This window comes from Porites lutea, chromosome 3 (assembly GCF_958299795.1).
Source record: "Porites lutea chromosome 3, jaPorLute2.1, whole genome shotgun sequence".
NCBI lineage: Eukaryota > Metazoa > Cnidaria > Anthozoa > Scleractinia > Poritidae > Porites > Porites lutea.
In genome coordinates this window covers 31,898,122-31,924,122 of record NC_133203.1, presented here as the reverse complement: position 1 = coordinate 31,924,122, position 26,001 = coordinate 31,898,122, and the positions used below count along the sequence as shown (strand labels likewise).

Below are 26,001 nucleotides of genomic sequence, written 5' to 3'. Positions count from 1 at the left end.
TACTATTTGAGCAATTCTTTCCTACAAAGCCAGGCACGCAAGTGCAGTCGTAGTCATTTACTCCGTCTGTACATGTTCCGTTGTTTAGACACGGGTTTGGATAACAGTCATCAGTGTCTGAAGAAAGAAAAGGACATGGTAAGGATTGACGACAACAAAATATCCATATCTACAAGGAACACATAATTATACAAGATTCAAATGTCGAATTCATTTAAGGCACATTGTTTAATTCCACATGGACGCTCCAGAAGCGAAATTCCTTTGAAACTTCTCTTGTCCAAATAAGTAATGGCCAAGGCATAATTATGTATTGACTTGCCTTTTGTGTGTATAGAGGGATGGTCCTATTAAGTTTCAAAAGAGGTAACAAAACTTCATATGATTCTGCAAGTTTTACAAAACGACTTTTCCCAAAGAACCGAGCGAGGTTGTGCGCCGACCTAATTGAAGAACGATAACTATTTACTTTTCAGTTTTAATCCCAAAATGTCAATACTTTTAAAGACTTGATTTAAAAGGCTTACTATTTGAGCAATTCTTTCCTACAAAGCCAGGCACGCAAGTGCAGTTGTAGTCATTCACTCGGTCTGTACATGTTCCGTTGTTTAGACACGGGTTTGGATAACAGTTATCAGTGTCTGAAGAGAAAAAAGGACATGGTAATAAATGACAATAACAAAATATCCATATCTACACGAAATGAAAGGCATTCAATTTAATTCCACAAGGGTACTCCAGAAGAGAAATTGTGTTGAAACTAATCTTGCCGAAATTAGTAATCGCCAAGCTATAATTATGCATTGAGTTAGCATTTTCTGTTAAAAGAGGGATGGTCCTATTAAGTTTTAAAAGAGGTAAGAAAAAATGCATATCTTAAAACGGCTGTTCCAAAAATAATCAACGTCGATTTACTTGGAATACGATTACCATTCACTGTTCAGTGTTATTCCGAAAATCCCAATCCTTTTAAAGACTTGATTTTTAAAGACTTACTATTTGAGCAATTCTTTCCTACAAAGCCAGGCACGCAAGTGCAGTTGTAGTCATTTACTCCGTCTGTACATGTTCCGTTGTTTAGACACGGGTTTGGATAACAGTCATCAGTGTCTGAAGAAAGAAAAGGACATGGTAAGGATTGACGACAACAAAATATCCATATCTACAAGGAACACATAATTATACAAGATTCAAGTGTCGAATTCATTTAAGGCACATTGTTTAATTCCACATGGACGCTCCAGAAGCGAAATTCCTTTGAAACTTCTCTTGTCCAAATAAGTAATGGCCAAGGCATAATTATGTATTGACTTCCCTTTTGTGTGTATAGAGGGATGGTCCTATTAAGTTTCAAAAGAGGTAACAAAACTTCATATGATTCTGTAAGTTATACAAAACGACTTTTCCCAAAGAACCAAGCGAGGTTGTGCGACGAGTTACTTGAAGAACGATAACTATTTACTTTACAGTTTTAATCCCAAAATGTCAATGCGTTTAAAGACTTGATTTAAAAGGCTTACTATTTGAGCAATTCTTTCCTACAAAGCCAGGCACGCAAGTGCAGTTGTAGTCATTCACTCGGTCTGTACATGTTCCGTTGTTTAGACACGGGTTTGGATAACAGTCATCAATGTCTAAAGAAACAAAAGGACATTGTGAGGATTAAGGACAGTAGAATATCCATATTTACACGGAACGCATAATTATATAAGATTCACTTGTTGCATCAATTAAACGCATTCAGTTTCATTCCACAAGGCACTTTAGTTGGGAAATTTTTTTGAAAATAGTCTTGCCTCAATTAGTAATGACCAAGACATAATCATGTATTTATTTGCCTTCTTTTGCATATGGAGGGATGTTCCTATTAAGTTTCAAAAGAGGTAAGAAAAAATGCATTTCTTAAAACGAACGGCCTTTCCAAAAATACCGAGCGAGGACGTGCGCCCCTTTACCATGAATACGATTACCATTCACTGTTCAGTGTTAATCCGAAAATCTATATCCTTATAAAGACTTGATTTTTAAAGACTTACTATTTGAACAATTCTTTCCTACAAAGCCAGGCACGCAAGTGCAGTTGTAGTCATTCACTCTGTCTGTACATGTTCCGTTGTTTAGACACGGGTTTGGATAACAGTCATCAGTGTCTGAAGAGAAAAAAGGACATGGTAAGAAATGACAATAATAAAATATCCATATCTACACGAAATGAAAGGCATTCAATTTAATTCCACAAGGGTACTTTAGAAGAGAAATTGTGTTGAAAGTAATCTTGCCGAAATTAGTAATCGCCAAGGTATAATTATGCATTGAGTTAGCATTTTCTGTTAAAAGAGGGATGGTCCTATTAAGTTTTAAAAGAGGTAAGAAAAAATGCATATCTTAAAACGGCTGTTCCAAAAATAATCAACGTCGATTTACTTGGAATACGATTACCATTCACTGTTCAGTGTTATTCCGAAAATCCCAATTCTTTTAAAGACTTGATTTTTAAAGACTTACTATTTGAGCAATTCTTTCCTACAAAGCCAGGCACGCAAGTGCAGTCGTAGTCATTTACTCCGTCTGTACATGTTCCGTTGTTTAGACACAGGTTTGGATAACAGTCATCAGTGTCTGAAGAAAGAAAAGGACATGGTAAGGATTGACGACAACAAAATATCCATATCTACAAGGAACACATAATTATACAAGATTCAAATGTCGAATTCATTTAAGGCACATTGTTTAATTCCACATGGACGCTCCAGATGCGAAATTCCTTTGAAACTTCTCTTGTCCAAATAAGTAATGGCCAAGGCATAATTATGTATTGACTTGCCTTTTGTGTGTATAGAGGGATGGTCCTATTAAGTTTCAAAAGAGGTAACAAAACTTCATATGATTCTGTAAGTTATACAAAACGACTTTTCCCAAAGAACCGAGCGAGGTCGTGCGCCGAGTTACTTGCAGAACGATAACTATTTACTTTTCAGTTTTAATCCCAAAATGTCAATGCTTTTAAAGACTTGATTTAAAAGGCTTACTATTTGAGCAATTCTTTCCTACAAAGCCAGGCACGCAAGTGCAGTTGTAGTCATTCACTCGGTCTGTACATGTTCCGTTGTTTAGACACGGGTTTGGATAACAGTCATCAATGTCTAAAGAAACAAAAGGACATTGTGAGGATTAAGGACAGTAGAATATCCATATCTACACGGAACGCATAATTATACAAGATTCACTTGTTGTATCAATTAAACGCATTCAGTTTCATTCCACAAGGCACTTTAGTAGGGACATTTTTTTGAAAATAGTCTTGCCTCAATTAGTAATGACCAAGACATAATCATGTATTTATTTGCCTTCTATTGCGTATGGAGGGATGTTCCTATTAAGTTTCAAAAGAGGTAAGAAAAAATGCATTTCTTAAAACGAACGGCCTTTCCAAAAATACCGAGCGAGGACGTGCGCCCCTTTACCATGAATGCGATTACCATTCACTGTTCAGTGTTAATCCGAAAATCTATATCCTTATAAAGACTTGATTTTTAAAGACTTACTATTTGAGCAATTCTTTCCTACAAAGCCAGGCACGCAAGTGCAGTTGTAGTCATTCACTCGTTCTGTACATGTTCCGTTGTTTAGACACGGGTTTGGATAACAGTCACCAGTGTCTGAGGAGAAAAAAGGACATGGTAAGAAATGACAATAATAAAATATCCATATCATATCTACAAGGAACACATAATTATACACTGAAGATTCACTTGACGCATCAAGGCATTCAGCTTTATTGCACATGGGCACTCCACAAGGGAAATTTTTTTGAAACTAGTCTGGCCCAAATAAAAAATGACCATGGCATAACTTTGAATTAATTTGCTTTTTTCCTTGTGTAGAGGGATCTTCTTATTAAGTTTTAAAAGAGGTAAGGAAACTTGGATCTCTAATTTATGCAAAATGACTTTTTTAAAAGGAGCGAGCGAGATCGTGCGGCGCTGAAGTTGGAATACGATTACCATTCACTGTTCAGTGGTAATCCGAAAAAACTTAATTCTTTTAAAGACTTGATTTTTAAAGACTTACTATTTGAGCAATTCTTTCCTACAAAGCCAGGCACGCAAGTGCAGTTGTAGTCATTATTCACTCCGTCTGTACATGTTCCGTTGTTGAGACACGGGTTTGGATAACAGTCATCAGTGTCTGAAGAGAAAAAAGGACATGGTAAGAAATGACAATAATAAAATGTCCATATCTACACGAAATGAAAGGCATTCAATTTAATTCCACAAGGGTACTCCAGAAGAGAAATTGTGTTGAAACTAATCTTGCCGAAATTAGTAATCGCCAAGCTATAATTATGCATTGAGTTAGCATTTTCTGTTAAAAGAGGGATGGTCCTATTAAGTTTTAAAAGAGGTAAGAAAAAATGCATATCTTAAAACGGCTGTTCCAAAAATAATCAACGTCGATTTACTTGGAATACGATTACCATTCACTGTTCAGTGTTAATCCAAAAAAACTTAATCCTTTTAAAGACTTGATTTTTAAAGACTTACTATTTGAGCAATTCTTTCCTACAAAGCCAGGCACGCAAGTGCAGTTGTAGTCATTCACTCCGTCTGTACATGTTCCGTTGTTTAGACACGGGTTTGGATAACAGTCATCAGTGTCTGAAGAAAGAAAAGGACATGGTAAGGATTGACGACAATAAAATATCCATATCTACAAGGAACACATAATTATACAAGATTCAAATGTCGAATTCATTTAAGGCACATTGTTTAATTCCACATGGACGCTCCAGAAGCGAAATTCCTTTGAAACTTCTCTTGTCCAAATAAGTAATGGGCAAGGCATAATTATGTATTGAGTTGCCTTTTGTGTGTATAGAGGGGTGGTCCTATTAAGTTTCAAAAGAGGTAACAAAACTTCATATGATTCTGTAAGTTATACAAAACGACTTTTCCCAAAGAACCGAGCGAGGTCGTGCGCCGAGTTACTTGAAGAACGATAACTATTTACTTTTCAGTTTTAATCCCAAAATGTCAATACTTTTAAAGACTTGATTTAAAAGGCTTACTATTTGAGCAATTCTTTCCTACAAAGCCAGGCACGCAAGTGCAGTTGTAGTCATTCACTCGGTCTGTACATGTTCCGTTGTTTAGACACGGGTTTGGATAACAGTCATCAGTGTCTGAAGAAAGAAAAGGACATGGTAAGGATTGACGATAATAAAATATCCATATCTACAAGGAACACATAATTATACAAGATTCAACTGACGAATTCATTTAAGGCACATTGTTTAATTCCACATGGGCACTCCAGAAGAGAAAAAACTTCTGGGTGCTAAGTGGTTTAAGGGAAAAGAAGGGGGGGGGGGGGGGAGGTATGGGTATTTTTGAGAAATACACAATCAAAAAGGGCACTACAAAAGATTAACTTGGACTTTAAGCTAAAAAAAGTGATCTCAGCTGGTTGGTTGGTTCTTTGCTGATTTTCTGGGGATTTAGTTTCTTTGCTGCTTTCGTTCTTTCTACGGCACAAGGACCGTTCCAATAAAAGTTCGATTGGTTCGATTGAGTTCGAAAAAACGAACTTAATCGGACACTTACGCAATTTTTTTGGTTCGATTACCAAACTTAATCGAACCCAATCGTTCGATTTAGTTCAATTGGGTTTTACTTCGATCAATTTCGATTACTGAACAGTTCGAATGGTTACGCCGGGGTACAGTCCGCAGATCGACACAAACGAAAAAAGGTTTCACAATCGAAAAAAAAAAATATAATAATACTAATAACAAAACTGAACGAAACAAGTAGTTAAGGGATTCTCTATTCTGGACCAACTCTAAAATACTATTTCCGTCATTTTCTTCCGATCCCGTGATCTATTTTTACGTTTTACAGAACTGTTCACAGACTGATGATCTTCACATAATTGTTCACATAGCGTGAAAACTTTTTTGTAACAATCTGATTGGTTAAAATATATCCCCCCCCCCCCCCATTTTCTAGACCATTCCGTAAATCGTTAAATATTCAACAAAGTCAAAAAATGACAGGTGTTGGCAATAGGGTATTTCCCTTGTGATGTAAAAGAATTGGCTGTTCTGAATTAACTCTAAAATACTATTTGCCGTCTTATTCCTTTTTTTTTTTTTTTTTTTTTTTTTTTTCCCCGAGATCCAGAAGGGGTCGAGGTCATATAATACTCTTTCATTTAGTTTTATGAGTTTTTTGACTTTTTTTAAATTTATGCAAATAATGACAGACTTTAATCAGTCAGAATTTACTTAGTAAATGACAGAAATGAAAATGACAGACATTAGAGTCATACATTTTAATTTCTTAAATTTTAAATTCAAATGGCAGAAAATGGATGACATATAAACAGGAATGAAATACCGGACCAAATTTTAAAAATAGATGACGAGAAAAACAAGAAAATGACGGAAAATGACATTTTAGAGTTGGTCAAGAAGAGACAATCCATTAACTAATAAAGCATAAACCTTCATCTATTATTCCTTCTGGGTCTTCTGAAATAAAATGTATGTAACTTCAAGTCAATTAACCTTTATAAAAGTAAATAAGGCCTAGTGCAGGTTTGCTTTTGGCATGTTTAGATATACAACACATTATTACACGCTTTCCCCCTCAGCTATGGTTGGCCGTTTATATTGCACAATTCAAGAAATGGACATATTTGTGTTCAACATAAAAAATGTTTATGTTCATGATCAACAACTGCATTTTGGTTCAACTTCAAAGATCTATTTTCATTCAAGTTCAAGAAAGAGTTATTCATTCAAGAATTTCATGTTGATTCAAGAAATTGATATTCATTCAACAAAACCACATTATTCGTTCAGGAACTCGAGTTTCCTGACCCTGGCGCTTATCTTTATTCAAAAATCAAGTTCCCGGACATCGTCGACAAACACATTCAACAAACTTGCCCGTCCCTACCCCAGCTGATTTGAAAACCTTACACCTCATTCACCGCGGCCATTCATGCCAGAAGGGAGGACAGGGAATAGCCAGTGAACAGTTGATCTTGAATTTTTTTGAGGATATTCTAAGCCTGTTAAACGTTTTTGAGGAGGAGCAAAATAAAATTTTACGACCTTTCGTGGAGTCAGTGATAAACCGATTGGAATCTGTAGGAAAATTTGTCGAGAACATCTTGCAATTTGTTAGTGACCACAAAGATGAGTTGATTGGAGCTGCTAAGAATTTGAGAGTTATGTTTCTTAGTTGGTGCAGAAAATTTCAAGAAATAAAACTCAGGCATTCTCCAAACTACACTCACCTTTCAGACCTATAAGGCCCAACTGAAAGAATTAGCGGGGAGAACTATATAAGAGATAAACGAAAATACTTTGTTACATCTTAGAGCCTTAAGTTTTACTAAAGTGGAAAGATATTGCAGATCTTCTTCTTGTCTCGCGCTGGACTCTATGGAGAAGCGTACAAGAACTTGGTATCGTCGAGAAAATTGAATGATGTGTAGGAATTTCAAATCAGCTGGGGTAGGGACGGCCAAGTTCGTTGAATGCATGTTTTTGTCGACGATGTCCGGGAACTTGATTTGTTGGAAAAATAAACGAGAGGGACTGGGAACTCGAGATCTTGAAAGAATATATATATTTTTTATTGGTTTTGTTGAGTGAATGTAAATTTCTTGAAAAAACAAAAATTTGTTGAATGAATGTAATTTTCTTGAACGAATAATGTGGTCTTGCTTTCTTGAACAAAAGTTTGTTGAATGAATATAATTTTTTTGAATCAATATAACATTCTTGAATCAATAAATCTTTCTTGAAGTTGGATGAGTATCGTTTGTTCTTTGAAGATGAATAAACGTAATTCCTTGAAGTTGAACACAAATATATCCACCTCTTAAATTTTGCAACCATACTCAGCCTTTTGTTTGTGCTTGTGCTTTTCCATGACGTCGTTTTTTTATTTTCTTTTATTTTTTTTTTAGTAGAAAAGAAAACTCAGAAAAACAACAAACTTCAAACTGGTCTGGTCTATCAGGTGGCGAGAATCCACTCGTATGTCGGGGATGAATGAAAAAGACACAAACTGCGTCCTTGCACGTGATTACTTTAGTGACAGCTGACTGGTAAGGTTCTGACAGTACCTAGCTTATTTCTCAAATAAAGATTATCGAAACCATGAAATTGTTCTTAGCAAAACTACGAGGACCAAATTAGGTACTAGGAGACTGTGAATTACTTTTTTTGGTAAAATGTTTAAAGTGGAGGTGTTTGGTAAACTATTGAAAGTGGACTTTCATTTTCAATTGTGAACCAGGGGGACCAGGAAGTTTCGAGAAGAGGGTCACCGCATAATAATTTAATCATGTGACCGTGACCTTTACCTTTCATATGGAGTTGGTAAACTATTGTTTTGACGCCAAAAATGTGACTTTAAATGTTTATTTTTACCCCTTCCACGGATTTTTTAATCCCCGCTACATACACACTCGTGTTTTAATGATCACAAGCGAGAAGAGAGAGAAAAACAAAACAAAACAAAACAAAAAAAAAAGCAAAAACAAAAGCAAAATCAGAAACGAAACAGAAAAAAAAATAATAATAATAATTCAAATATCTTTGAGTAAGAAGATCTGCAGTAATGGATAATGCAGCCTGTCATCCCAATGATAAATAACTGTTTAACATTTAAAGCCCTTTTCACCCAGAAAAAAAATACTTTTAATCATTTAAAAATGTTCTTCAAAAATCTTCTCGTACCTGTAGTGTTATTAGGAGTACTGGAACAAAACCTTGGATTTGATGCTTGTAAAAAGAACAAGAACAAACAAAACAAAACAAAAACAAAATTATTAGGTTATTGGTTTTGTCATGTATTGTCTAAACTAAAAAAAACTCTGAACAGTGATGTTTAAAACGATCAATAAACACATATGTTATACAGTCGAACCTATGTCTTAACTGACTTTACTGGAACGGGGAAAAGAGTTGGGAAGACTCTGGACTCTTTCCTCCTCAACTTATACGCCAGTCAATGTAAAGGGCAGGTGATGCTAATGCTATTGCAACGATGGCCCTCTCTTGCTCGAAATGTTTCTTGAATATTTTAGGGCGACAACCTTTCAGTTCGCTAGACCCATTACTGAACTAAACTCAGAAGGACCACTCCACCGCATCAGCAGCTTTTTTGGTCGGTTGGTGTTTTCCTGGCTGACATTTTCTGTCTTTCACCTTGCAGTTTATGAGGTGTATTAGTAGTTTTATTTACGCAGCTTGTAGTGTAATTTACTTTGGGAGAGGTGGATTGTGTCTTCTAGTTGTTCGCAAACTTCAGGTCGTTCAAATTTTTCTGACAGCTGAAACGGCTAAATTATAGTCTGTAGACCCCAAAGGTGACTTTAAACAGTCAAATATTTGCGGATCAATGTATAAGTACCTCTCTGCTAGCATTTTTGACCGTTCCCCTGACTCCATTAAAATTATCCGTCAAACCATTACTAATAGGATGATAAAGGGGATTTTGTAAGGTATGTGAGGCTTGGAATTCGAGTACGTTTTTTTGACAGATAAGAACGTTGAAGCTGGGTATCAATGTCACTCAAAATGTCTTTGAGAATTCCCAGCTGGTTGAATATATATAAAAGCGTATCAGTAGCATAACAGACGTGGTATCGACGGCGTACCTACCTCACTTCTACTTTATGCTCATTCTCAGTTGATTAAAGTCTGAATACCCTTTACCAGGAAGATGCAACTTAACCTTAACCAGAACGGGGGAAGGGAGGCGTTTTGAGCCCCCCCCCCCCCCCCCATCGTAAAAAAGTCGAATAACTTGAAAACCGTTAAAGCTATGACTGTGTAATTTTTGTGACCGTAGCGTAAGTGGTTTTGAAGTTATAGTGGGGACCTATAAAACCCCTCCCCCTTGTCGCAGGAATAAAAAAAACGGTCTCAATAGGGACAAGTTGTTTGACCGAGCATTGTGCAGGAGACGCGGTGAAACTTTTTGTTATCGTGTACTCCTTGTGCAAGGATAAGGAGAGAAGATCTTTGCCGCCTGGCTAACGCGTGCGAGGAGTTCTTTTGTAAGAAAATCCAGACCCTCACATGCGACATCAATGACACCACGTCCTTTATAACAAATCCAGATCCAGATGAACACCGTACAACAAAGAGGAATCTTGAGAGCTTCAGATGAGACGACATGGAAAGGTAAGTGCTTCATCAAACGCTTTTTCTCAGCTTGGTAAGCTCTCCCTATGGCTCCTCAGGAGTGCGCTGATGTCTCGACGCCTTCGACAACCAAACTAAAAAACCATTCTTCTCAGAAGAGACGGATTCTTGCGATGGAATTTCGCTCTCGTTATTATCTTTTTTCTTCAGTAACTGGGCGTAGAACTGATATAAAGGGCCTCTAGTCCTGTGCGAAACCTTCCATTCAACGGGAAGAGTGCAGAGAGGGAAGTGGTTCAACAATTCTTTGACTAATACACTGCTTCGGCGCTTCTACCGGAAAACCAGTCATCCTATCATCGAGGTCATACCACTGAAACGGCACTTTTTAAAGTCCATAACGACAACATGATGAACATATCGCCAAAGGAGATAGAACCCTTTTAGTTCTTCTTGACTTCGATGCGGCACTTTACTGTCATTTAACACAATCGAACACGAGACCTTGCATGGGTTAAAAAACTTGGCGACAGCTGACTCGGTTGGCAATGCGAAGAAATAGATTTGTCCTTCCTCTTTTGTCGTGATCAGAATTTTATCGTCAACCAGAACCCCTCCCTTCGGAGTAGATTTTGGCCTTGCGCAAGGTAGGTGGCTGGGGTCGAACCTATTTATCATGTATGCATCTGAGTGAGTGAATGTGACGAAGAGAACATTTGTGATGATGTGGAGGAGAATGTTATATATGATTGGGATAGTGACGAACAGATCGAAAAAAGAAAAAAAGAAAAAGACCATGAACCATGATATTTGCTGTCAATGCTTATGAAAGTTGCTTGAAACCTAGAGAGCTAAGGCTACGTTACTTTTTGAATTTTTTGTACTTAGCACTGGTATTGCCGTAGCCTGTATAGTTAGCAATACCTGCACAGCCATAAACTTCCATTCTTATGGCAGATTCGTTATGCGATTCTAAGGGTAGAATCCGGAGAAATCGTGCTGTAATCGGCGGGAATATTACGTTTTTCACAACGGTGTCCCTGTCTTGATTCCCGTCAAAAATCTAGTTATAAAAGAGGCAGATTGACACATTAGTAATTGAGATTTCCGGCTTTGACTCAATACGAATAAGCTGGAAATGAAATGAATATTTCTGCGGTATGGGAGCAGTTGGAACTGGGGCGGTTTAAGTTGAAGTAAAGCATCGGTAGAATGAAGTGCTTTAAAAAGAGAGTTTTAACTGATCTCCTGGTTCTAAATCTCCTGTATCAAAAAAGTTGTCGTTTTTTCATAATCTTGAGAACTTCTGTTAATAAATTCAAAAGCATGCTCTAACCCACTTCTCGTGGTTGTATAGGCCTTCCTGCTCTTCGGTCGAACTTTTCTCGCACTATGAGACTCTCATCGAAAAAGTAGATTCTTCCAGTTTTGAATACTATCTAATGGGTGACTTGAATAGCATTTGGCCTCTACCCAGTACCACTCCAACGCTTACTATGAGAAATGTCTGATATCTATAGGCTACAAGAACTTATAACAGAACCGATCGTATTACTGAATCATCATCGTCGTTAATTGAAGTAATAAAATCAGTAAAGTAATACTCTCCAGCTGAATCAACAGGGCAGTCTGTTCAGAAGTAATAAAATCAGTAAAGTAATACTCTCAAGCTGAATCAACAGGGCAGTCTGTTCAGAAGTTTTAAATACTCGCATTAGTGATCAAAGCCTCGTGTGTCGTAAACTATCCCCGGACTTTCCTTTCCAAGGGCATTCCAATAAAACTTACCAAACCTTTGGTAATTTTACTCGAGAAACCTTTCGCCGCGATATTTCTCGACAGGATTGGTCCTGTGTCTGTGAAGTTTTGTGTGCTGAATGGGAAGCTAAATTTTTTACTATTGTGAACAGTCATGCTCCAATCAAATCAATACGTATCAGGCCAGGCAAAAAAAGTACCTTGGATTATATCAGATCTGCGAAAGGGTATGCGCGATCGTTATATTGCTAAACGGAAACCTGTTAAGTCTCTGTTAAGTCTCACGATCCTCAAGACAGGGATTTGTACAAAAGGCTACGTAATAAGATTGATGGAGATGTTAAATCTAGTACCTAAGTATCCTATTACTGTACCAATGCGTTTCTTCAGTCTAATGGCGACTCATGTAAAACCTGGCAAATGACTAACAAACTCCCGTCCCGTCAGACTAAACGAGAACTCAGTCACCAGTTCTCACGAGTTCTCCAATGCATTTAGGGCCTGTTTCCATGGAGGCACGGGACCCTAGGTAGGTGAGATAACCCGCTTAGGTGGGGTAACCCACCTATCCATATAATATTTCAATTTAATTTGATCACGTGTACATAATAGGTGGGGAGACCCGCCGCATGTTACCTCACCTATCTGGGGTCCCCCACCTCCATTTAATTGGTGCTTAATGATCACTTTTCAACAATTAAAACCAAACTTGCCAATGGGGTACCCCTTTTTACCAGTGATTCAAATATGTTGATTACAATGTTGGCAGCAACAAGTTCTTTTTCATTCCAATTAGTTGTAGTTATGTTTTTTTCTTTCTTAAATAATCTATCTAAAACCAAAGCAACAAGTCTATATAGTAATTTATTTGTGCAAAACTAATTCGAGAATGTGTGGATCTTATCTCGATCCCTCTTTGTCAGTTTTCAATACGTCTCTAAGATCTGGTTTATTTCCAGATGACTGGAAATACGCTGTAATGACTCCATTATTTAAACAAGGTGGACGAACTATTGTGAATAATTATCGGTCAATCTCTGTAATCTCAGTAAATAGCTGAATTGTTCGAGAGAATAGTGTATGATCAATTGTATAGCTTTTTTACTATTATTAATGAAGAGATCATCACTAACCAACAATCAGGTTTTTGCTCCTTGCACTCGACTCTCACTGCTCTCTTAGAACCGACTAATAGCTGGGCTTTCAATATATATCGCAGTAATGTAAATGCAATGGTTTTCCTGGACCCGAAGGAAGCGTTTGATACCGTTGATCGCGATGTTGTTTTAACGAGACTAAGTCTGTACGGAATATAGGAGACTTCTTACGATTGGTTTAAATCCTGTTTAAACAACCTTACCTAGAAATGTGTTGTTAATGGTTTGCTTTCCAAAGTCTGTTCTTTGGGCTGAGGGGTTCCTCAGCGAACTATCCTAGGCCCTCTTCTACTTCTATCTATATTTAGCAATTTGCCAAACTGTTAATCGTTCTGCTACATTGTCTGAATGCCGTAATCTTGCGATAGATAATGCTTCCATAAAACACGTATCCACTACCAATTTACTTTGGATTGATTTATTTGTTATTACTATTATTTTTTTAATGATAACATGGCGTGGCATAGTCATATCGACAAACTATCCAAAAGATTGCCTCTGGCGTAGGTGCCATAAAACGACTTAGTCCCTTCGTTTCGCCAGACATACTACCAATCATTAATTATTCCACGAAAGCCATAGTGATTGAGCTTATCAAGCAAAATGTCGTGATCGACAGTGTCGAAGGCTTTTTTAAGATAAATGAATACTCTGCAAACCATCCTTAACAGTTTTGTTGCGATTATTAAAATCCTCTAGTGCAGATGTGACTTTTAAGTTGGTTTGTCTGTTTCTTTTTTTCCCGTCGATGTAAAAGTTTATTGATTCCTTTCCTTGCCAGGTTTTTTTTTTCATGTTGGCCATATTATTTTCGAAAAACGTATTATAGTATTTCATTTTCCCTACGCGTATCAGTGTACAAATTTTATTTCTATAGTGTTTGTACCTAACTTCGTCTCCAAATGCATACAATTTATTTTTAACATTAATAACCACCTTAATTCCATTAATTATCCATCCCATTTGCTCTTCTCGTTGTATTAGGGTTAAAACACTAAAACTAACACTGGTCAACACTAAAGCAATTTGATTTTAATCGGTGCAACGAATAGATCACGTTTTATCATAAAAATTGCCTAATCGAATGGGTGGCGAGAACGATTGAGACCTTACATTACAAATAGTCACGGTTTTGTAGAATTTACGGCGCTTTTATACATGAATACCTAATAAAATATGCATATTTGATGAATGCTATTTTCAGCAGCTGTTCGCTTCCATCAATGTTCCTGATAAATGAACTACAACAATTAATCGATAGCGTTGACACTATGTAAAATAAAAATTACAATTTCGAACATAACACCTATAAGTGAAAAGTTGACAGTAAACATTTTTACTCTAAACTGTGTAAAGGATAATGAGACTCATGGGATGGTTCGAGAGAATTCGCCTCGCATGCATGTTTATTTTAATCAGCAACAAAAAAATGTTCAGTTACACGATCGAATGTCCATTAGCAGTCTTTATATATCAGGTGAGGACAAGCCAAAATGAAATGCCGTTATGAAAAGAAAAAAGTATTTGTGGTAAAACAATATCAATGCTCGGAATTTGGATGACGTTCTATGGTGTGGCCACTTTGAAAGGACAAATGTCAGCACACACGAAAAATAATGAATTATAGTAACAATAGAAATAACAAATGCAAGTGGAGCATGATTGTCTGGGTGACCATAGTCGTGAATAGGAATGTCGTTGATAGTGATTGATGTTAAATATTGTAGAACCGGTCAATAGTTTCAAACACAAACATGTTGGATATTTAACTAGATGAAACACACAACATCAAAAAACACGAGTTTCAATAAGGCAATCCCCTCAAGAGCTGAGCAGCTCTAACTGCGTATGCGTATGACTACAACCGCTAACTAATGACTTGCGAATATTAGTGTAGCAACTAGCGGTTCGGCAATCGCTGTGTGGTGGTCATCTTTAGAATCACTGTGATTTTTTTGTAAAACGTCAGTTGATTGTCTTAAACTCTAGTTATTGACCAGCTGCATATATTATAGTCTATTATGGAAACTTCAGTCAATGTCAACATTAGTCCGATTGACTCTTAGGCACAAACTCTTCACATGATGACAATGATAACAATAGGGACCTTAAGATACTCTGGACGCGGCCGAGGAAGTGAAATATTCAATTCTTGGAACTAATTAGCATAATGCCACAGCGTCGACCTGAAGTCGCGGCGGTGAAAACTAGATGTTTGGCCGCCTCGTTAAACGGTGAGTTAGTTTTCTTGTTTTGAGTGCAGAAATTGCTCTTCGTACAGGATTTTCGATCCGTTTTACTTCAAGAGACACATTTAAGTGTTTTTAGTGTGGTGTTCTCCCGAGATTGACTCTTATTTTTTGCTATCAAGCCTTTTGGGTTCAGTGTTTCGGCGGCAACTGAGAATGAAAGCGCAGAGTCTTTCGACACAAATGTAACACTATAACTGCTCATTTGGGGGTAACGTTCTCGCTGTAGGGTAGTATTTGAAAAATTTAAGAGACGAGAAGAATAAAAATTGTTAGAAAACAAATTGTAATAAACTTGAACATGTCGAAGAAAATTGAGATCTTGAACAAGAAGCCATGGTTCATTTATTAACTTTCATAATAAATGGTTTTATTTTGTTCACTTTCAGTTTAGCGCTGGAGTGGTCTGAAAATCAAAATCGCCTTATTATGGGAAGTTCTCATAAAAGAACCATATTGTTTTAAAAGAAAGAACAACGGAAAGGGGAAAAGTCTGGGAACAGATAGCTGATAACCCGAACTCCGATTTCCCTCGAAGAAATTCGGGGGATTTTAGAGAAACTGGAGTCATAGCCGGCAGCACATATTTTTCTTCAATAAAAGATCAATAAGAGATCAATCAAACAAGATTAATTTCACGAGTTTTTCTAAAAGATGTCATGGAATTAAAACACGAAAGCATTACTTTATCCTCTGTCGTCAGGCGAGCGCTCAATGCAACCTGCTTAATCTTAATTTGTTTTTCCTGTCAATGTGGCGGCGTCCTCGCTCCAGGCTTTCTCCGGCAATTTTACCGCCGCGTCCAGGGTATCTTAAGGTCCCTAATGATAAAAATAAAAGTCATAAAAGCTTACCTTTGCCGAAGTGCTCGGAGGCTCCATATAGAATTTGAAAGCAACTCCGTTGTCACTGTAATTTAACTGGTATTTAGTAACCCACCAATATCCCCATTCATTTCTCCCCTGTGTGGCTATGCCTGTCACTATGGTGCAATTGCCAAAATCAACCTGAAGCCAAGGGTTGGAATCGTTAGGATGAGGGCACCAACCACCCGCCACATTGTGAGACATCTGGAAATTCAACCTGCCTTGTCGCGGAGAATGTGAAACATTGCCACCCCATTCGGAAGAAGCAGAAAGCTGGGCGTCAGTGATTACTTCGCTTTCCATACCAAGGGACCTATTGCAAACTGTTTCAATAAAGGAAATACCAGATTTCAACCAAACAAAGACGTACGAACCCATACTAAAATGTGCTCCTTGGCAAGTTCGTCTGGGAATCCAATCATTTTTTACTATTTAACTGGAAAAAGAAAATGCGTTGATACTTGGGACCCTTGCATGACTGGAGTTAAAAGCAACAAAGACCGGCCGGTTAAAGCTCTCGAGGAAAATCTCTCGAAGCATCGGAAGTCAGCCAAGCGTGGTCATTGCACGCGTGCTGAACAAGAATGCTGTATAATGACAGACTAGAAACAATGGACAACTCCCAAAGCACAAACTCAGCCAAAACGCTAAAAGTCTTCAATTTTTACTCAAGTTTGGGCCTATAGAAGATAATATCACAGTTTTCCAATGACCATGAAATTCAGAATTCGGGTAGTTAGTTAATCAATTGTGGCCCTAAAAAATTTGAAGGAAAAAAAACTACGAATTTTTAAGAAAATGCTTTTTTCGTGAGAAGGACTCTTAAAAGCTGACAAACGTCAACACATAGCTAAAACTATAATTTCTATATGTTTGCTTTGCTCGAAATCGCGAGCATTTACAAGGCCCTAAAGCTTTTTGCTGACTTGCAAGGACCCATCTGTTATAAAGATCCCCAACAAAATAATGCGATAATCACATAGTTTATTAGGTATAATCGTGAAAAGTTTGCTTATCATTTTAGCATAAATTATGACCTTAATTTGGAAACCGCTGAATTTCTCGAATTGGGTCTTTGCGATTTTGGTGAAACTCTCTTCAGCGCAAGGCACTAATGCGCACTATGTGTAGCCGAGAGATTTTCACGAAAAAATGCCGGCAACAGCAGTTTTTCGACTCAGAGCTCAAAGGGGCGTGGCATCATAACCACGCGACATTTATTCCGATCGCCAAAAAAGGTTATGTTATATTGTAGATTGATCTATATGTTATCCATTCTATTATTAGACTTACGATAAAAGAAAAGGTGGGGATTCCAGAGAGCTTCAAAGTAGGATGGTACCCCCCCCCCCAAAAAAAAAAACTGTGTTGAGTCACCTTAAGGTGCCTATTATTAGGCTGATTTAATAACAGAACGGGAACGTCAGTTGACGAAGGCGCGCGCAAATCAAACAACTGGCTTGACCAATGGCTGAGCGGAAAATTGGGCACCGGAAGTCGAGTTTTGTCCTTTCTGCGCGCTCTTCCGTCGTCAAATGACGTTCCGCTTTTGTTGTTACATCTGCCTATTATTACCATGGCATCAAATAATACATACTGAATAAATCCAACGACACTCATCACTAATCACTCACCGGATAAATTGACCGATTGATCTTCCTTCAACAAGCCACCAAAATAAAACACAGCGTAATTTGGGTCATTTGGAGTCTTAATGCCAACCTAGAAAACAACAAATAATTAAACTATTCCAACTTTCTAGTATATGGGACACAGGTGATCATCGACAGTAACTCTTTTCAACAAAGTTTACAAATAAAATAAAATTTAGATTTTTGTTTGAAAGCAAAGCTCTTTGGCTATAACTCACGTAGTCAAAAGCCCAGCTAGGATCACTGATGTTGTCGTCAGACTCCCTCAAAATTTTATCAATTTTGACTTCCAATCCAATGACATTTCCAACATCCTTTTCACCTCTCGTAAAAAGGTCAGCCCTAAAAACAGCACTAAAGGCAGTCAATTAAATTATAGATTAATCAACCAATCAATCAATCAATCATTTAATCATTCAATCGCTACTCTTTATCTCCACTTCATATGAGATCTTGTGGGGCAGCATCTATGACTAAGTAACCAATACAGCTAGTATAGGTAACTATGCTGGCCAAAGTTGTTTAAAATGTAGATAACACTGTCCACTGGATAATGAATCTTTATCCAGTACATGGGCAATTGGTTTCCCTAATGTTTATTCACTGCAGAGATTTATCTGGTGAATTGCACTATACAACGTGTGAAACTGGTTCATAGATTCTGCCAGACTTTACACAAGATTTGATCTCTAGATCTGTATCTAAAACATATTTTTCTCCCGTGGGACATCAACGAGGGAACCTGGTTACCCCAGTGTAGAGAAGATGGCACCTTATGGAGGATAAAAGAAACTTTCTGGATTATAGAGTGTGCCTTTAGTGCCGACTATTGAATACTGACTACCATGAAAACATGGCTTCTCAGTTTTGATTTTGTTACCCCTATCTAAACAAAAAAGATGAAGAGGTGATCCAATGCCTGAATTATACTCTGGTTCAGGGTTTGGGGTTTGACTAATGTTATGAAGGCCTCCAGGCAAGAAAGGCATCAGTGAAATTTTTGGTCGCTTTTTATTTTATTTTATTTCATTTTTTTATTTTGCTCAGATTTTCCCAATATGTCGCATGCAAACTAAGATAGATTGTTTCGTTCATCTGTGTAGCCAAATGAAACGAAATACTATATAATGATGATGATGATGATGATGATGATGGTGACGATGGTGATGATGATTGATGTAATAATGATACTACACTTACCTTCCTCTTTCAAAGTCATCTCGAGTTTTATTATCCAAAAGTATATTTCCAGTGACTCCTGTTTCACCATATATTCTGATATACATCAGTGCATTGGTCACCGCATCCGCCTTATTGGAAGTTACAACTTTGATATAGTACACTGGCGTGAATAAATGTTGCATTGCCATTTAATTAGAATGACCATGGTGTAAACTATCTAAGTGCTACCGAACATCACCGGTTGCTATTTACTAGTACTTCCTCGCCAGGTTCGTGCATTAGCAAAAAAACAAACAAACAAACAAACAAACAAACAAAAAACAAAACAGACAGTGATTCTTTAATATATTTTAAAGTTCGCGGCACCAGCTAATGACTTACTTCACAAGTAAGTGGTTTTCAATGGCGTATTGTTATATATGACAGCCATTGTTATTCATACCTGTGCTTAAAATAATAGCTTGCTGGTCTTAGGTACACTGCGTTTCTACCAGACTTTTTCAAACTCGCAGGGATGGTGGTTCCATAAATTTTAAAAGTTAAAACATATTCTGTTTAAGGAAAGAGCAATCTTACATATTCTGTCCGTGGTTTGGAGGATTTTTTTTTCCGCTTTCCAGAAAGTCGCGCCCAAAGTCAGCTTCCATACAAAAAATGGCCTCTTTTTACCAATTTTCAAGTGCAGCGGGATAGTACGTCTGCTACGTAAAATTTATATATTTTGTGCTTAAACCGTGGATAAATCATTTCTTTTTAATATTCCGTCCGTGGTTCTGTCATCTTGGAGCTAACGAAGTCGCGACAAGGAGTTTTATCAACGCTGGTGGACCAAAAAAAGCCCATTCTTCTCATATTTGGAGCTTATTCAAAGCGCTCGTGCATTCGAATTTGCCCCTCGGCGGTCATGAATAATTAACGATTTCCACTCATTCTGCGAGATGAATCTGTTGATTGGTTCGCTATCTCGGACTATTGAACAATATTCACCTCCTAGCGAGTGGATAATGTTTGAGCTCGATTTTTTTCCTATTTTTTTAGAAAAATATCTTTTAAAAGTCGACAAAATCCGAGAGCTGACTTTTTTTAAGGCAAGAACGGCGTTTTTCCATTTACTGTAGCGGAGTTTTGTGCTCGATGGATTGTTTACAACTCCTGTTTATTCCCATAGAAGAGGCCGTTTCGTGAACTCGGCGTTTCCTAACAAGAAAAATTAGGCCCAGAAATCGAAGTTTATTTATGACAAGCAAATTTGAAAGCAAACGTTTGCAGAAATTCTACATTTCAAGTAAATAAGAAAAAGAATGCTACAAGACGCTCAATTTTTGTCAGCATTTCATGCGAAGAACGACATAACAAACCCTTTTGGCTAAAAACTTGATGAGTCAACAGAAAACAACAAAGCTCTACTTTTCTTCTCAGATAAGGAAACAATTCAAACTTTTAACGGTTCCATTTAAGCCATAAAATTGCCATTTTTGAAAATTTTGCAAAGATCTATTTTTAAACCTTTGCGTGATTTAATCCGTTAATTAAATCGAACTTTTTAAAGGTTTCCTGTCTGATTTTTTTGAGATCACTTCGTATGTAGATACTAAAACAATTGTTCTTTTCGATCTCGGTGAATAGTGGCTTTAGGAATATTTACCTCGCCGCTTTGCGGCTCGGATAATAACGTGCCACTATTCAGCTCGATTTCAAAGAATAATTGTTAATATTAAACGAGATTTCTTAAGAGATCAAACGGTAAAAACGAACGATAAAATCCGACGTTTCGGAGTAGTCATGACTCCATTGTCAAGGAAAAATGTTTTTGATCATGCAAATTACAGGGTGCGAAGACTATGAAAATACTTTCGCACGAATAGAGTCTGATTTCTCGTTGAGAATTGGCTTTAAGGTTCTTATGAAAAGCATTTCGTACACTAAACAGTCAAATTTGTTCCTGCATTTCTTAAGCACTTGGAAACGTTTTAGCAGGTCCTGAGGGATCGTCCCGTGAAGCCACTATTCACCGATATTGACAAAAATAATTGTTTTAGTATATACACATGAAGTGATCTCAACAAAATCAGAGACGAACGAAACCATTATATAAAAAGTACGATTTGATTGACGGATCAAATCAGGCGAAAGTTTTAAAATGGATCTTTGCAGAATTTTCAAACACGGCAATCCTCTAGTCTGTCGCTTCGAAAACAACAGCGTAATGGCTTAAAAGGAACCGTTAAAAGTTTGAATTGTTTCCTTAGCTGAAAAGAAAAGTAGAGCTTTGCTTTTTTTCTGTTGAATCGCCAAATTTATAGCCAAAAGGGTTTGTTGTGACGTTCTTCACATGAAGGGCTGACAAAAATGGCGGCTAGGTTGCTCAAGGTAAGACGTCGTCTTTTTCCTATTTACTTGAAACGTGGAATTTTTGCAAACATTTGCTTTCAAATTTGTTTGTCATAGATAAACTTCGATTTTTAGGCCAAATTTTCTTTTCTTGAGCTCACGAAACGGCTTCTTATACGCGAATAAATGGGGGTTGGAAAAAATCCATCGACCACAAAACTCCGCTACAGTAAATGGAAAAAAAAAACGCCGTTTTTAATCCTTCCAAGTCTTTTCTTGCCTTAAAAAAGTCAACCCTAGCATTTTGTCGACTTTTAATAGATCTTTCTCTAAAACAATGGGAAAAACACTGGGCTCACACATTATCCACTCGCTAGGAGGTGAATGTTGTTGAATAGTCCAAGATAGCGAACCAATCAGATTGCTTAAATCACCAAGGTCACGGAGTGTGTATATACTAAAATGAAATATTGCTTGACCCAAAGTAACTGTTATTTTGTTATAGTTATTCAGCTTTGCAACATATCTTCCATTTCTTTCTTGCTTTTTTGTTTATTTGTTTGTTTGCACTGTTGTTGTTGTGCGTGTACTCGCGGAAATAGAAAAGGAATAAGAATTAGACAAATACAATTTGTGCGATTTATTAGGCGTTTAGCCTAAATTATGTCTTTCATTTCGCGCGAGAAATTTACGCCAGTGCCTGGCAACTTGAAAAAACGATTTTGAGGGGAACAAAAACTAGCTTAACGTCGAGTACAATTAAGGATTAATCGCACGAGCGTTTTCAAACTCGGAGTACTTAATTGTAGAACTAGAAAGTAATCATGTCTTCTATTACCAATAATTCCCTCTCTCTCTCTCTCTCAACCAAACGGCTGTCAGTAATTTTTGACCTTTGGTGATTAGGACATAAGTTGAGGAGAGTCAATCAGCTACCTTTGCGGAAGGATTTTAAATCAGATACACTTAAAGAATAGTATTGTATCACAATTACTTACAGGTGAATTTTATCCATCTTTCTGCTTCTAACCAGTCTGAGAAATTAAACCTCGCGTAATCTCTGTCATTTGATCCCTTCACTTCAATCTAAAAATTAATGATATAGAAATAAATCATTGCAACTGACGAGTCTATTGAGCGAGGTAAGTAAACCATTTGTCTACTACCGACTTAACTAAAGTCCTTATGGAACGCCTTGATGTATCATCATCATCGTCATCATCATCATCATCATCATCATCATCATCATCATCATCATCATCATCATCATCATTAATTACTATTATTATTCATTTCTCTAAAATATTTCGCTGTTTCGGGTTAGCTCTAATAAACAGTCTAATTCTTGGCGCTTACCATATTTGGAATATGCGAATATGCGAACCACTAATGCCTGTCTATGTCAAACTTTTTAACATCATTTTACAATCCGGAAAAATGCCAGATGTTTGGTGTCAAGGCCTCATAACCCCAATTTACAAATCTGGTGACAAGAGTGATCCAACAAATTACAGAGGCATCTGTGTTTCTAGTTGCCTTGGAAAACTGTTTTGTTCTATTCTAAATCGAAGACTTCACTTGTATTTTGAGGAAAATAAGATATTACATAATTCCCAAATTAGCTTTTTGCCTGAAAACCGCACTGCAGACCATGTTTTCACTCTAAGGACCCTAATAGATAAATATGTGCATTATCACAAGGAAAAAGTCTACGGTTGTTTCGTAGATTTCCGCAAAGCGTTTGACTCTGTTTGGCACGAAGGATTGTTTTATAAGCTGCTAAAAACGAATATAGGAGGAAACTTGTACAACCTCATGAAAAGTCTTTATTGCAACTCGACATGTTCCATCAAAATCGGTGAAAACAAAACACAGCCTTTTTCATATTCCAGAGGTGTACGTCAAGGCTGTATTTTAAGCCCTCTTTTATTTAACCTCTATTTAAACAATCTACCACATTTATTCGAAAACACCTTATCTGACCCATTTGTTCTTCCAAATGGGAAAAAAATAAATTCCCTTTTGTACGCAGATGATTTAGTTATTCTATCAAGATCGAAAACTGGATTACAGAACTGTTTAAATGCGCTTTCCTTGTATTATGACAAATGGAAGCTAAAAATTAATCCGAAGAAAACAAAAATTATGATATTCCAGAAACGCCCCAAAAAAATCTATTGACATCAAATTCAACATAGGCAGTGAGTCAATTGAAATTGTCCAAGAATACACTTATTTAGGTACACGTTTAACGCCAACGGGAAACTTCACACTTGCACTCGAACACTTAAAAGAAAAGGCCCTTCACGCGTTGTCTAGTATTCGGAAGCGGACAATTCTTAACAAACTTAATCCTAATACTGCATCCCAAATTTTTGACACCATGGTATTCCCAATCTTGAGTTACAACAGCGAGGTATGGGGAATGTACACCAAGCAAGATTTTAAAAAATGGGATAGCTCCCCAATAGAAAAAATCCACCTCAAATTTTGTAAACGATACTTAGAGGTTAACAATAAGGCCTCTAACATAGCTTGCAGAGCTGAACTTGATAGATTGCCGCTGCTTATCCCTATAAATCAGAAAATTATGAAATATTTTGTTTACCTCAACAACAAAGATAATGACTCTATAGTCAAACAGTCTTTCCTTACGTCAAAGAATCTACATTCTATGAATAATTCAGGATATTTTTCCAATTTCATAAACATGTTTGAACTATACAATCTAACCAGTTTAGATGCTGAACCTCTAGATAATGATAAAATTAGACGATATACCACAGAAATGAGAGAGAAATATTTATCTTTTTGGCGGCACAGCCTTGAAAATTCAAAAAACTAGAATTTTATAAAATTTTTAAAGATGAATATTCTACATCTGATTATCTCTACCAGCTAGGACATTATGACGAACGACAGAATTTTGTTAAATTTAAAATAAGTAATCACAAACTTATGATTGAACATGGTCGGTAACAAATCGATCATTTGCCAAGAGAAAATAGATTATGCCCCTTATGTAACTCAAATCAGGTAGAAGATGAGATTCATTTCCTCTTTCAATGTAACAAATACTCAGTACACAGACAGGCCTTTATTAATCAAATCAATCGAATAATACCTGACTTTGACAAGAAATCATCTCCAGAAAGCATAAAACTGATAATGAATTCGAAGGAACATCATGTAAATAAGTTAGTTATGAAGTTTGTCTCCTTGTGTATGAAAATACGTGATTCATGGTTAATAATGTAACTGAATTTTTCTAGATTATTATTAGTGCCGTTTGTTCTAATTATCTTGATTGTCACATGCATGCTTTTGCAATACTGTAAAATGATGCGGTCATGCAAATAAAGCAATTTATTACTTATTACTTTACTACTACTACTACTACTACTACTACTACCACTACCACTACCACTACCACTACCACTACCACTACCACTACCACTACCACTACCACTACCACTACCACTACCACTACCACTACCCCTACCCCTACCCCTGCCCCTACCCCTACCCCTACCCCTACCACTACCACTACCACTACCACTACCACTACCACTACAACTACCACTACCACTACCACTTCTACTTCTCCTTCTCCTTCTCCTTCTGCTTCTGCTTCTGCTACTGCTACTGCTACTGCTACTGCTACTGCTACTGCTCCTGCTCCTGCTCCTAGCTGCTCCTGCTCCTGCTACTGCTACTGCTACTGTTACTGCTACTGCTACCGCTACTGCTACTGCTACTGCTACTGCTACTACTACTACTAATAATAATAATAACAATAATAATAATAATAATAGCAACATTAACAACAATAATAAAATGCTTGGCGGTAACAGTTTCAAACATCCAGCGACCAGGTGTATATAGTCTTTTGTTTTTGTTTTGTTGATGTTTTTTTATTATTATTACTTACGTAGTCAAAAGCCCATTCAGGAGTATGGCCAGAATTGTCGCGGAGGATATCCAATCCAGTCACTGCCCCAACATCTTTAGCACCATGCGAGAACTCGTCGATGCTATAAACCAAAAATAATCAAAATAATCAAGTGAAACAAACTTACCAATTACCATTTATAAATTTCACTCCGACTTGAACAAGTTTTTGTGTGTGTATGTGTGTCACGACAAAAGTTTCTTTAAAATTTTTATGACTTTGAATTCCCTTTGAATCATTCAATTATAACTATATTTTGGGTGGTGGAGGGGGTTGGTGGTTTTAACCTCAACTAGTGTTAGACAGAAATGTTTCTGAGAACTTAAGTCGTTGTTAGCTTGCGCAACCACAATAGGGATCTTTAGCAGGCACGAAGGCCACGGAAACAAACCAAGGCGCTACCACGCAAGCTAATTAAAAACGAGCACTAGTCTTCACCCACATCTCGTTGAGTACCGGATTTCCCGCCATTTGCAGAGAGAAGTGCTGTAACCGGTCTGCCTAATGATTTTGTTTCCCGCTGAAATGCCGCCGTGGACGACGTTCTCGTTCCAGGACCCAATCGGTCATACAAATCCTCGTCCTCATTGCTAAAGGTCGCTAATGCTAATGACGTTACCACAACGAACGAGATTTGATTATTTATAAATTAATTATGAGCATTACCGTATATGCCCTAATGG

General features: G+C 37.1%; 1 protein-coding gene across 1 annotated transcript in view; it reads right to left on the bottom strand.

The window, feature by feature from the left end:
- Positions 1-25,789, bottom strand: part of LOC140932162 (uncharacterized) — a 62,982-nt gene extending 37,193 nt beyond the window's left edge. Inside the window, exons 1-9 of the mRNA XM_073381806.1 lie at positions 25,761-25,789; positions 25,298-25,400; positions 22,365-22,452; positions 19,054-19,195; positions 18,072-18,207; positions 17,836-17,923; positions 16,190-16,524; positions 11,096-11,234; positions 8,759-8,803 (exon numbers count right to left, since the gene is read on the bottom strand). Of these exons, the coding sequence (XP_073237907.1) occupies positions 8,759-8,803; positions 11,096-11,234; positions 16,190-16,524; positions 17,836-17,923; positions 18,072-18,207; positions 19,054-19,195; positions 22,365-22,452; positions 25,298-25,400; positions 25,761-25,789 (1,105 nt within the window). The remainder of the gene's footprint in view (positions 1-8,758; positions 8,804-11,095; positions 11,235-16,189; positions 16,525-17,835; positions 17,924-18,071; positions 18,208-19,053; positions 19,196-22,364; positions 22,453-25,297; positions 25,401-25,760) is intronic.
- Positions 25,790-26,001: the final 212 nt, after the last annotated feature.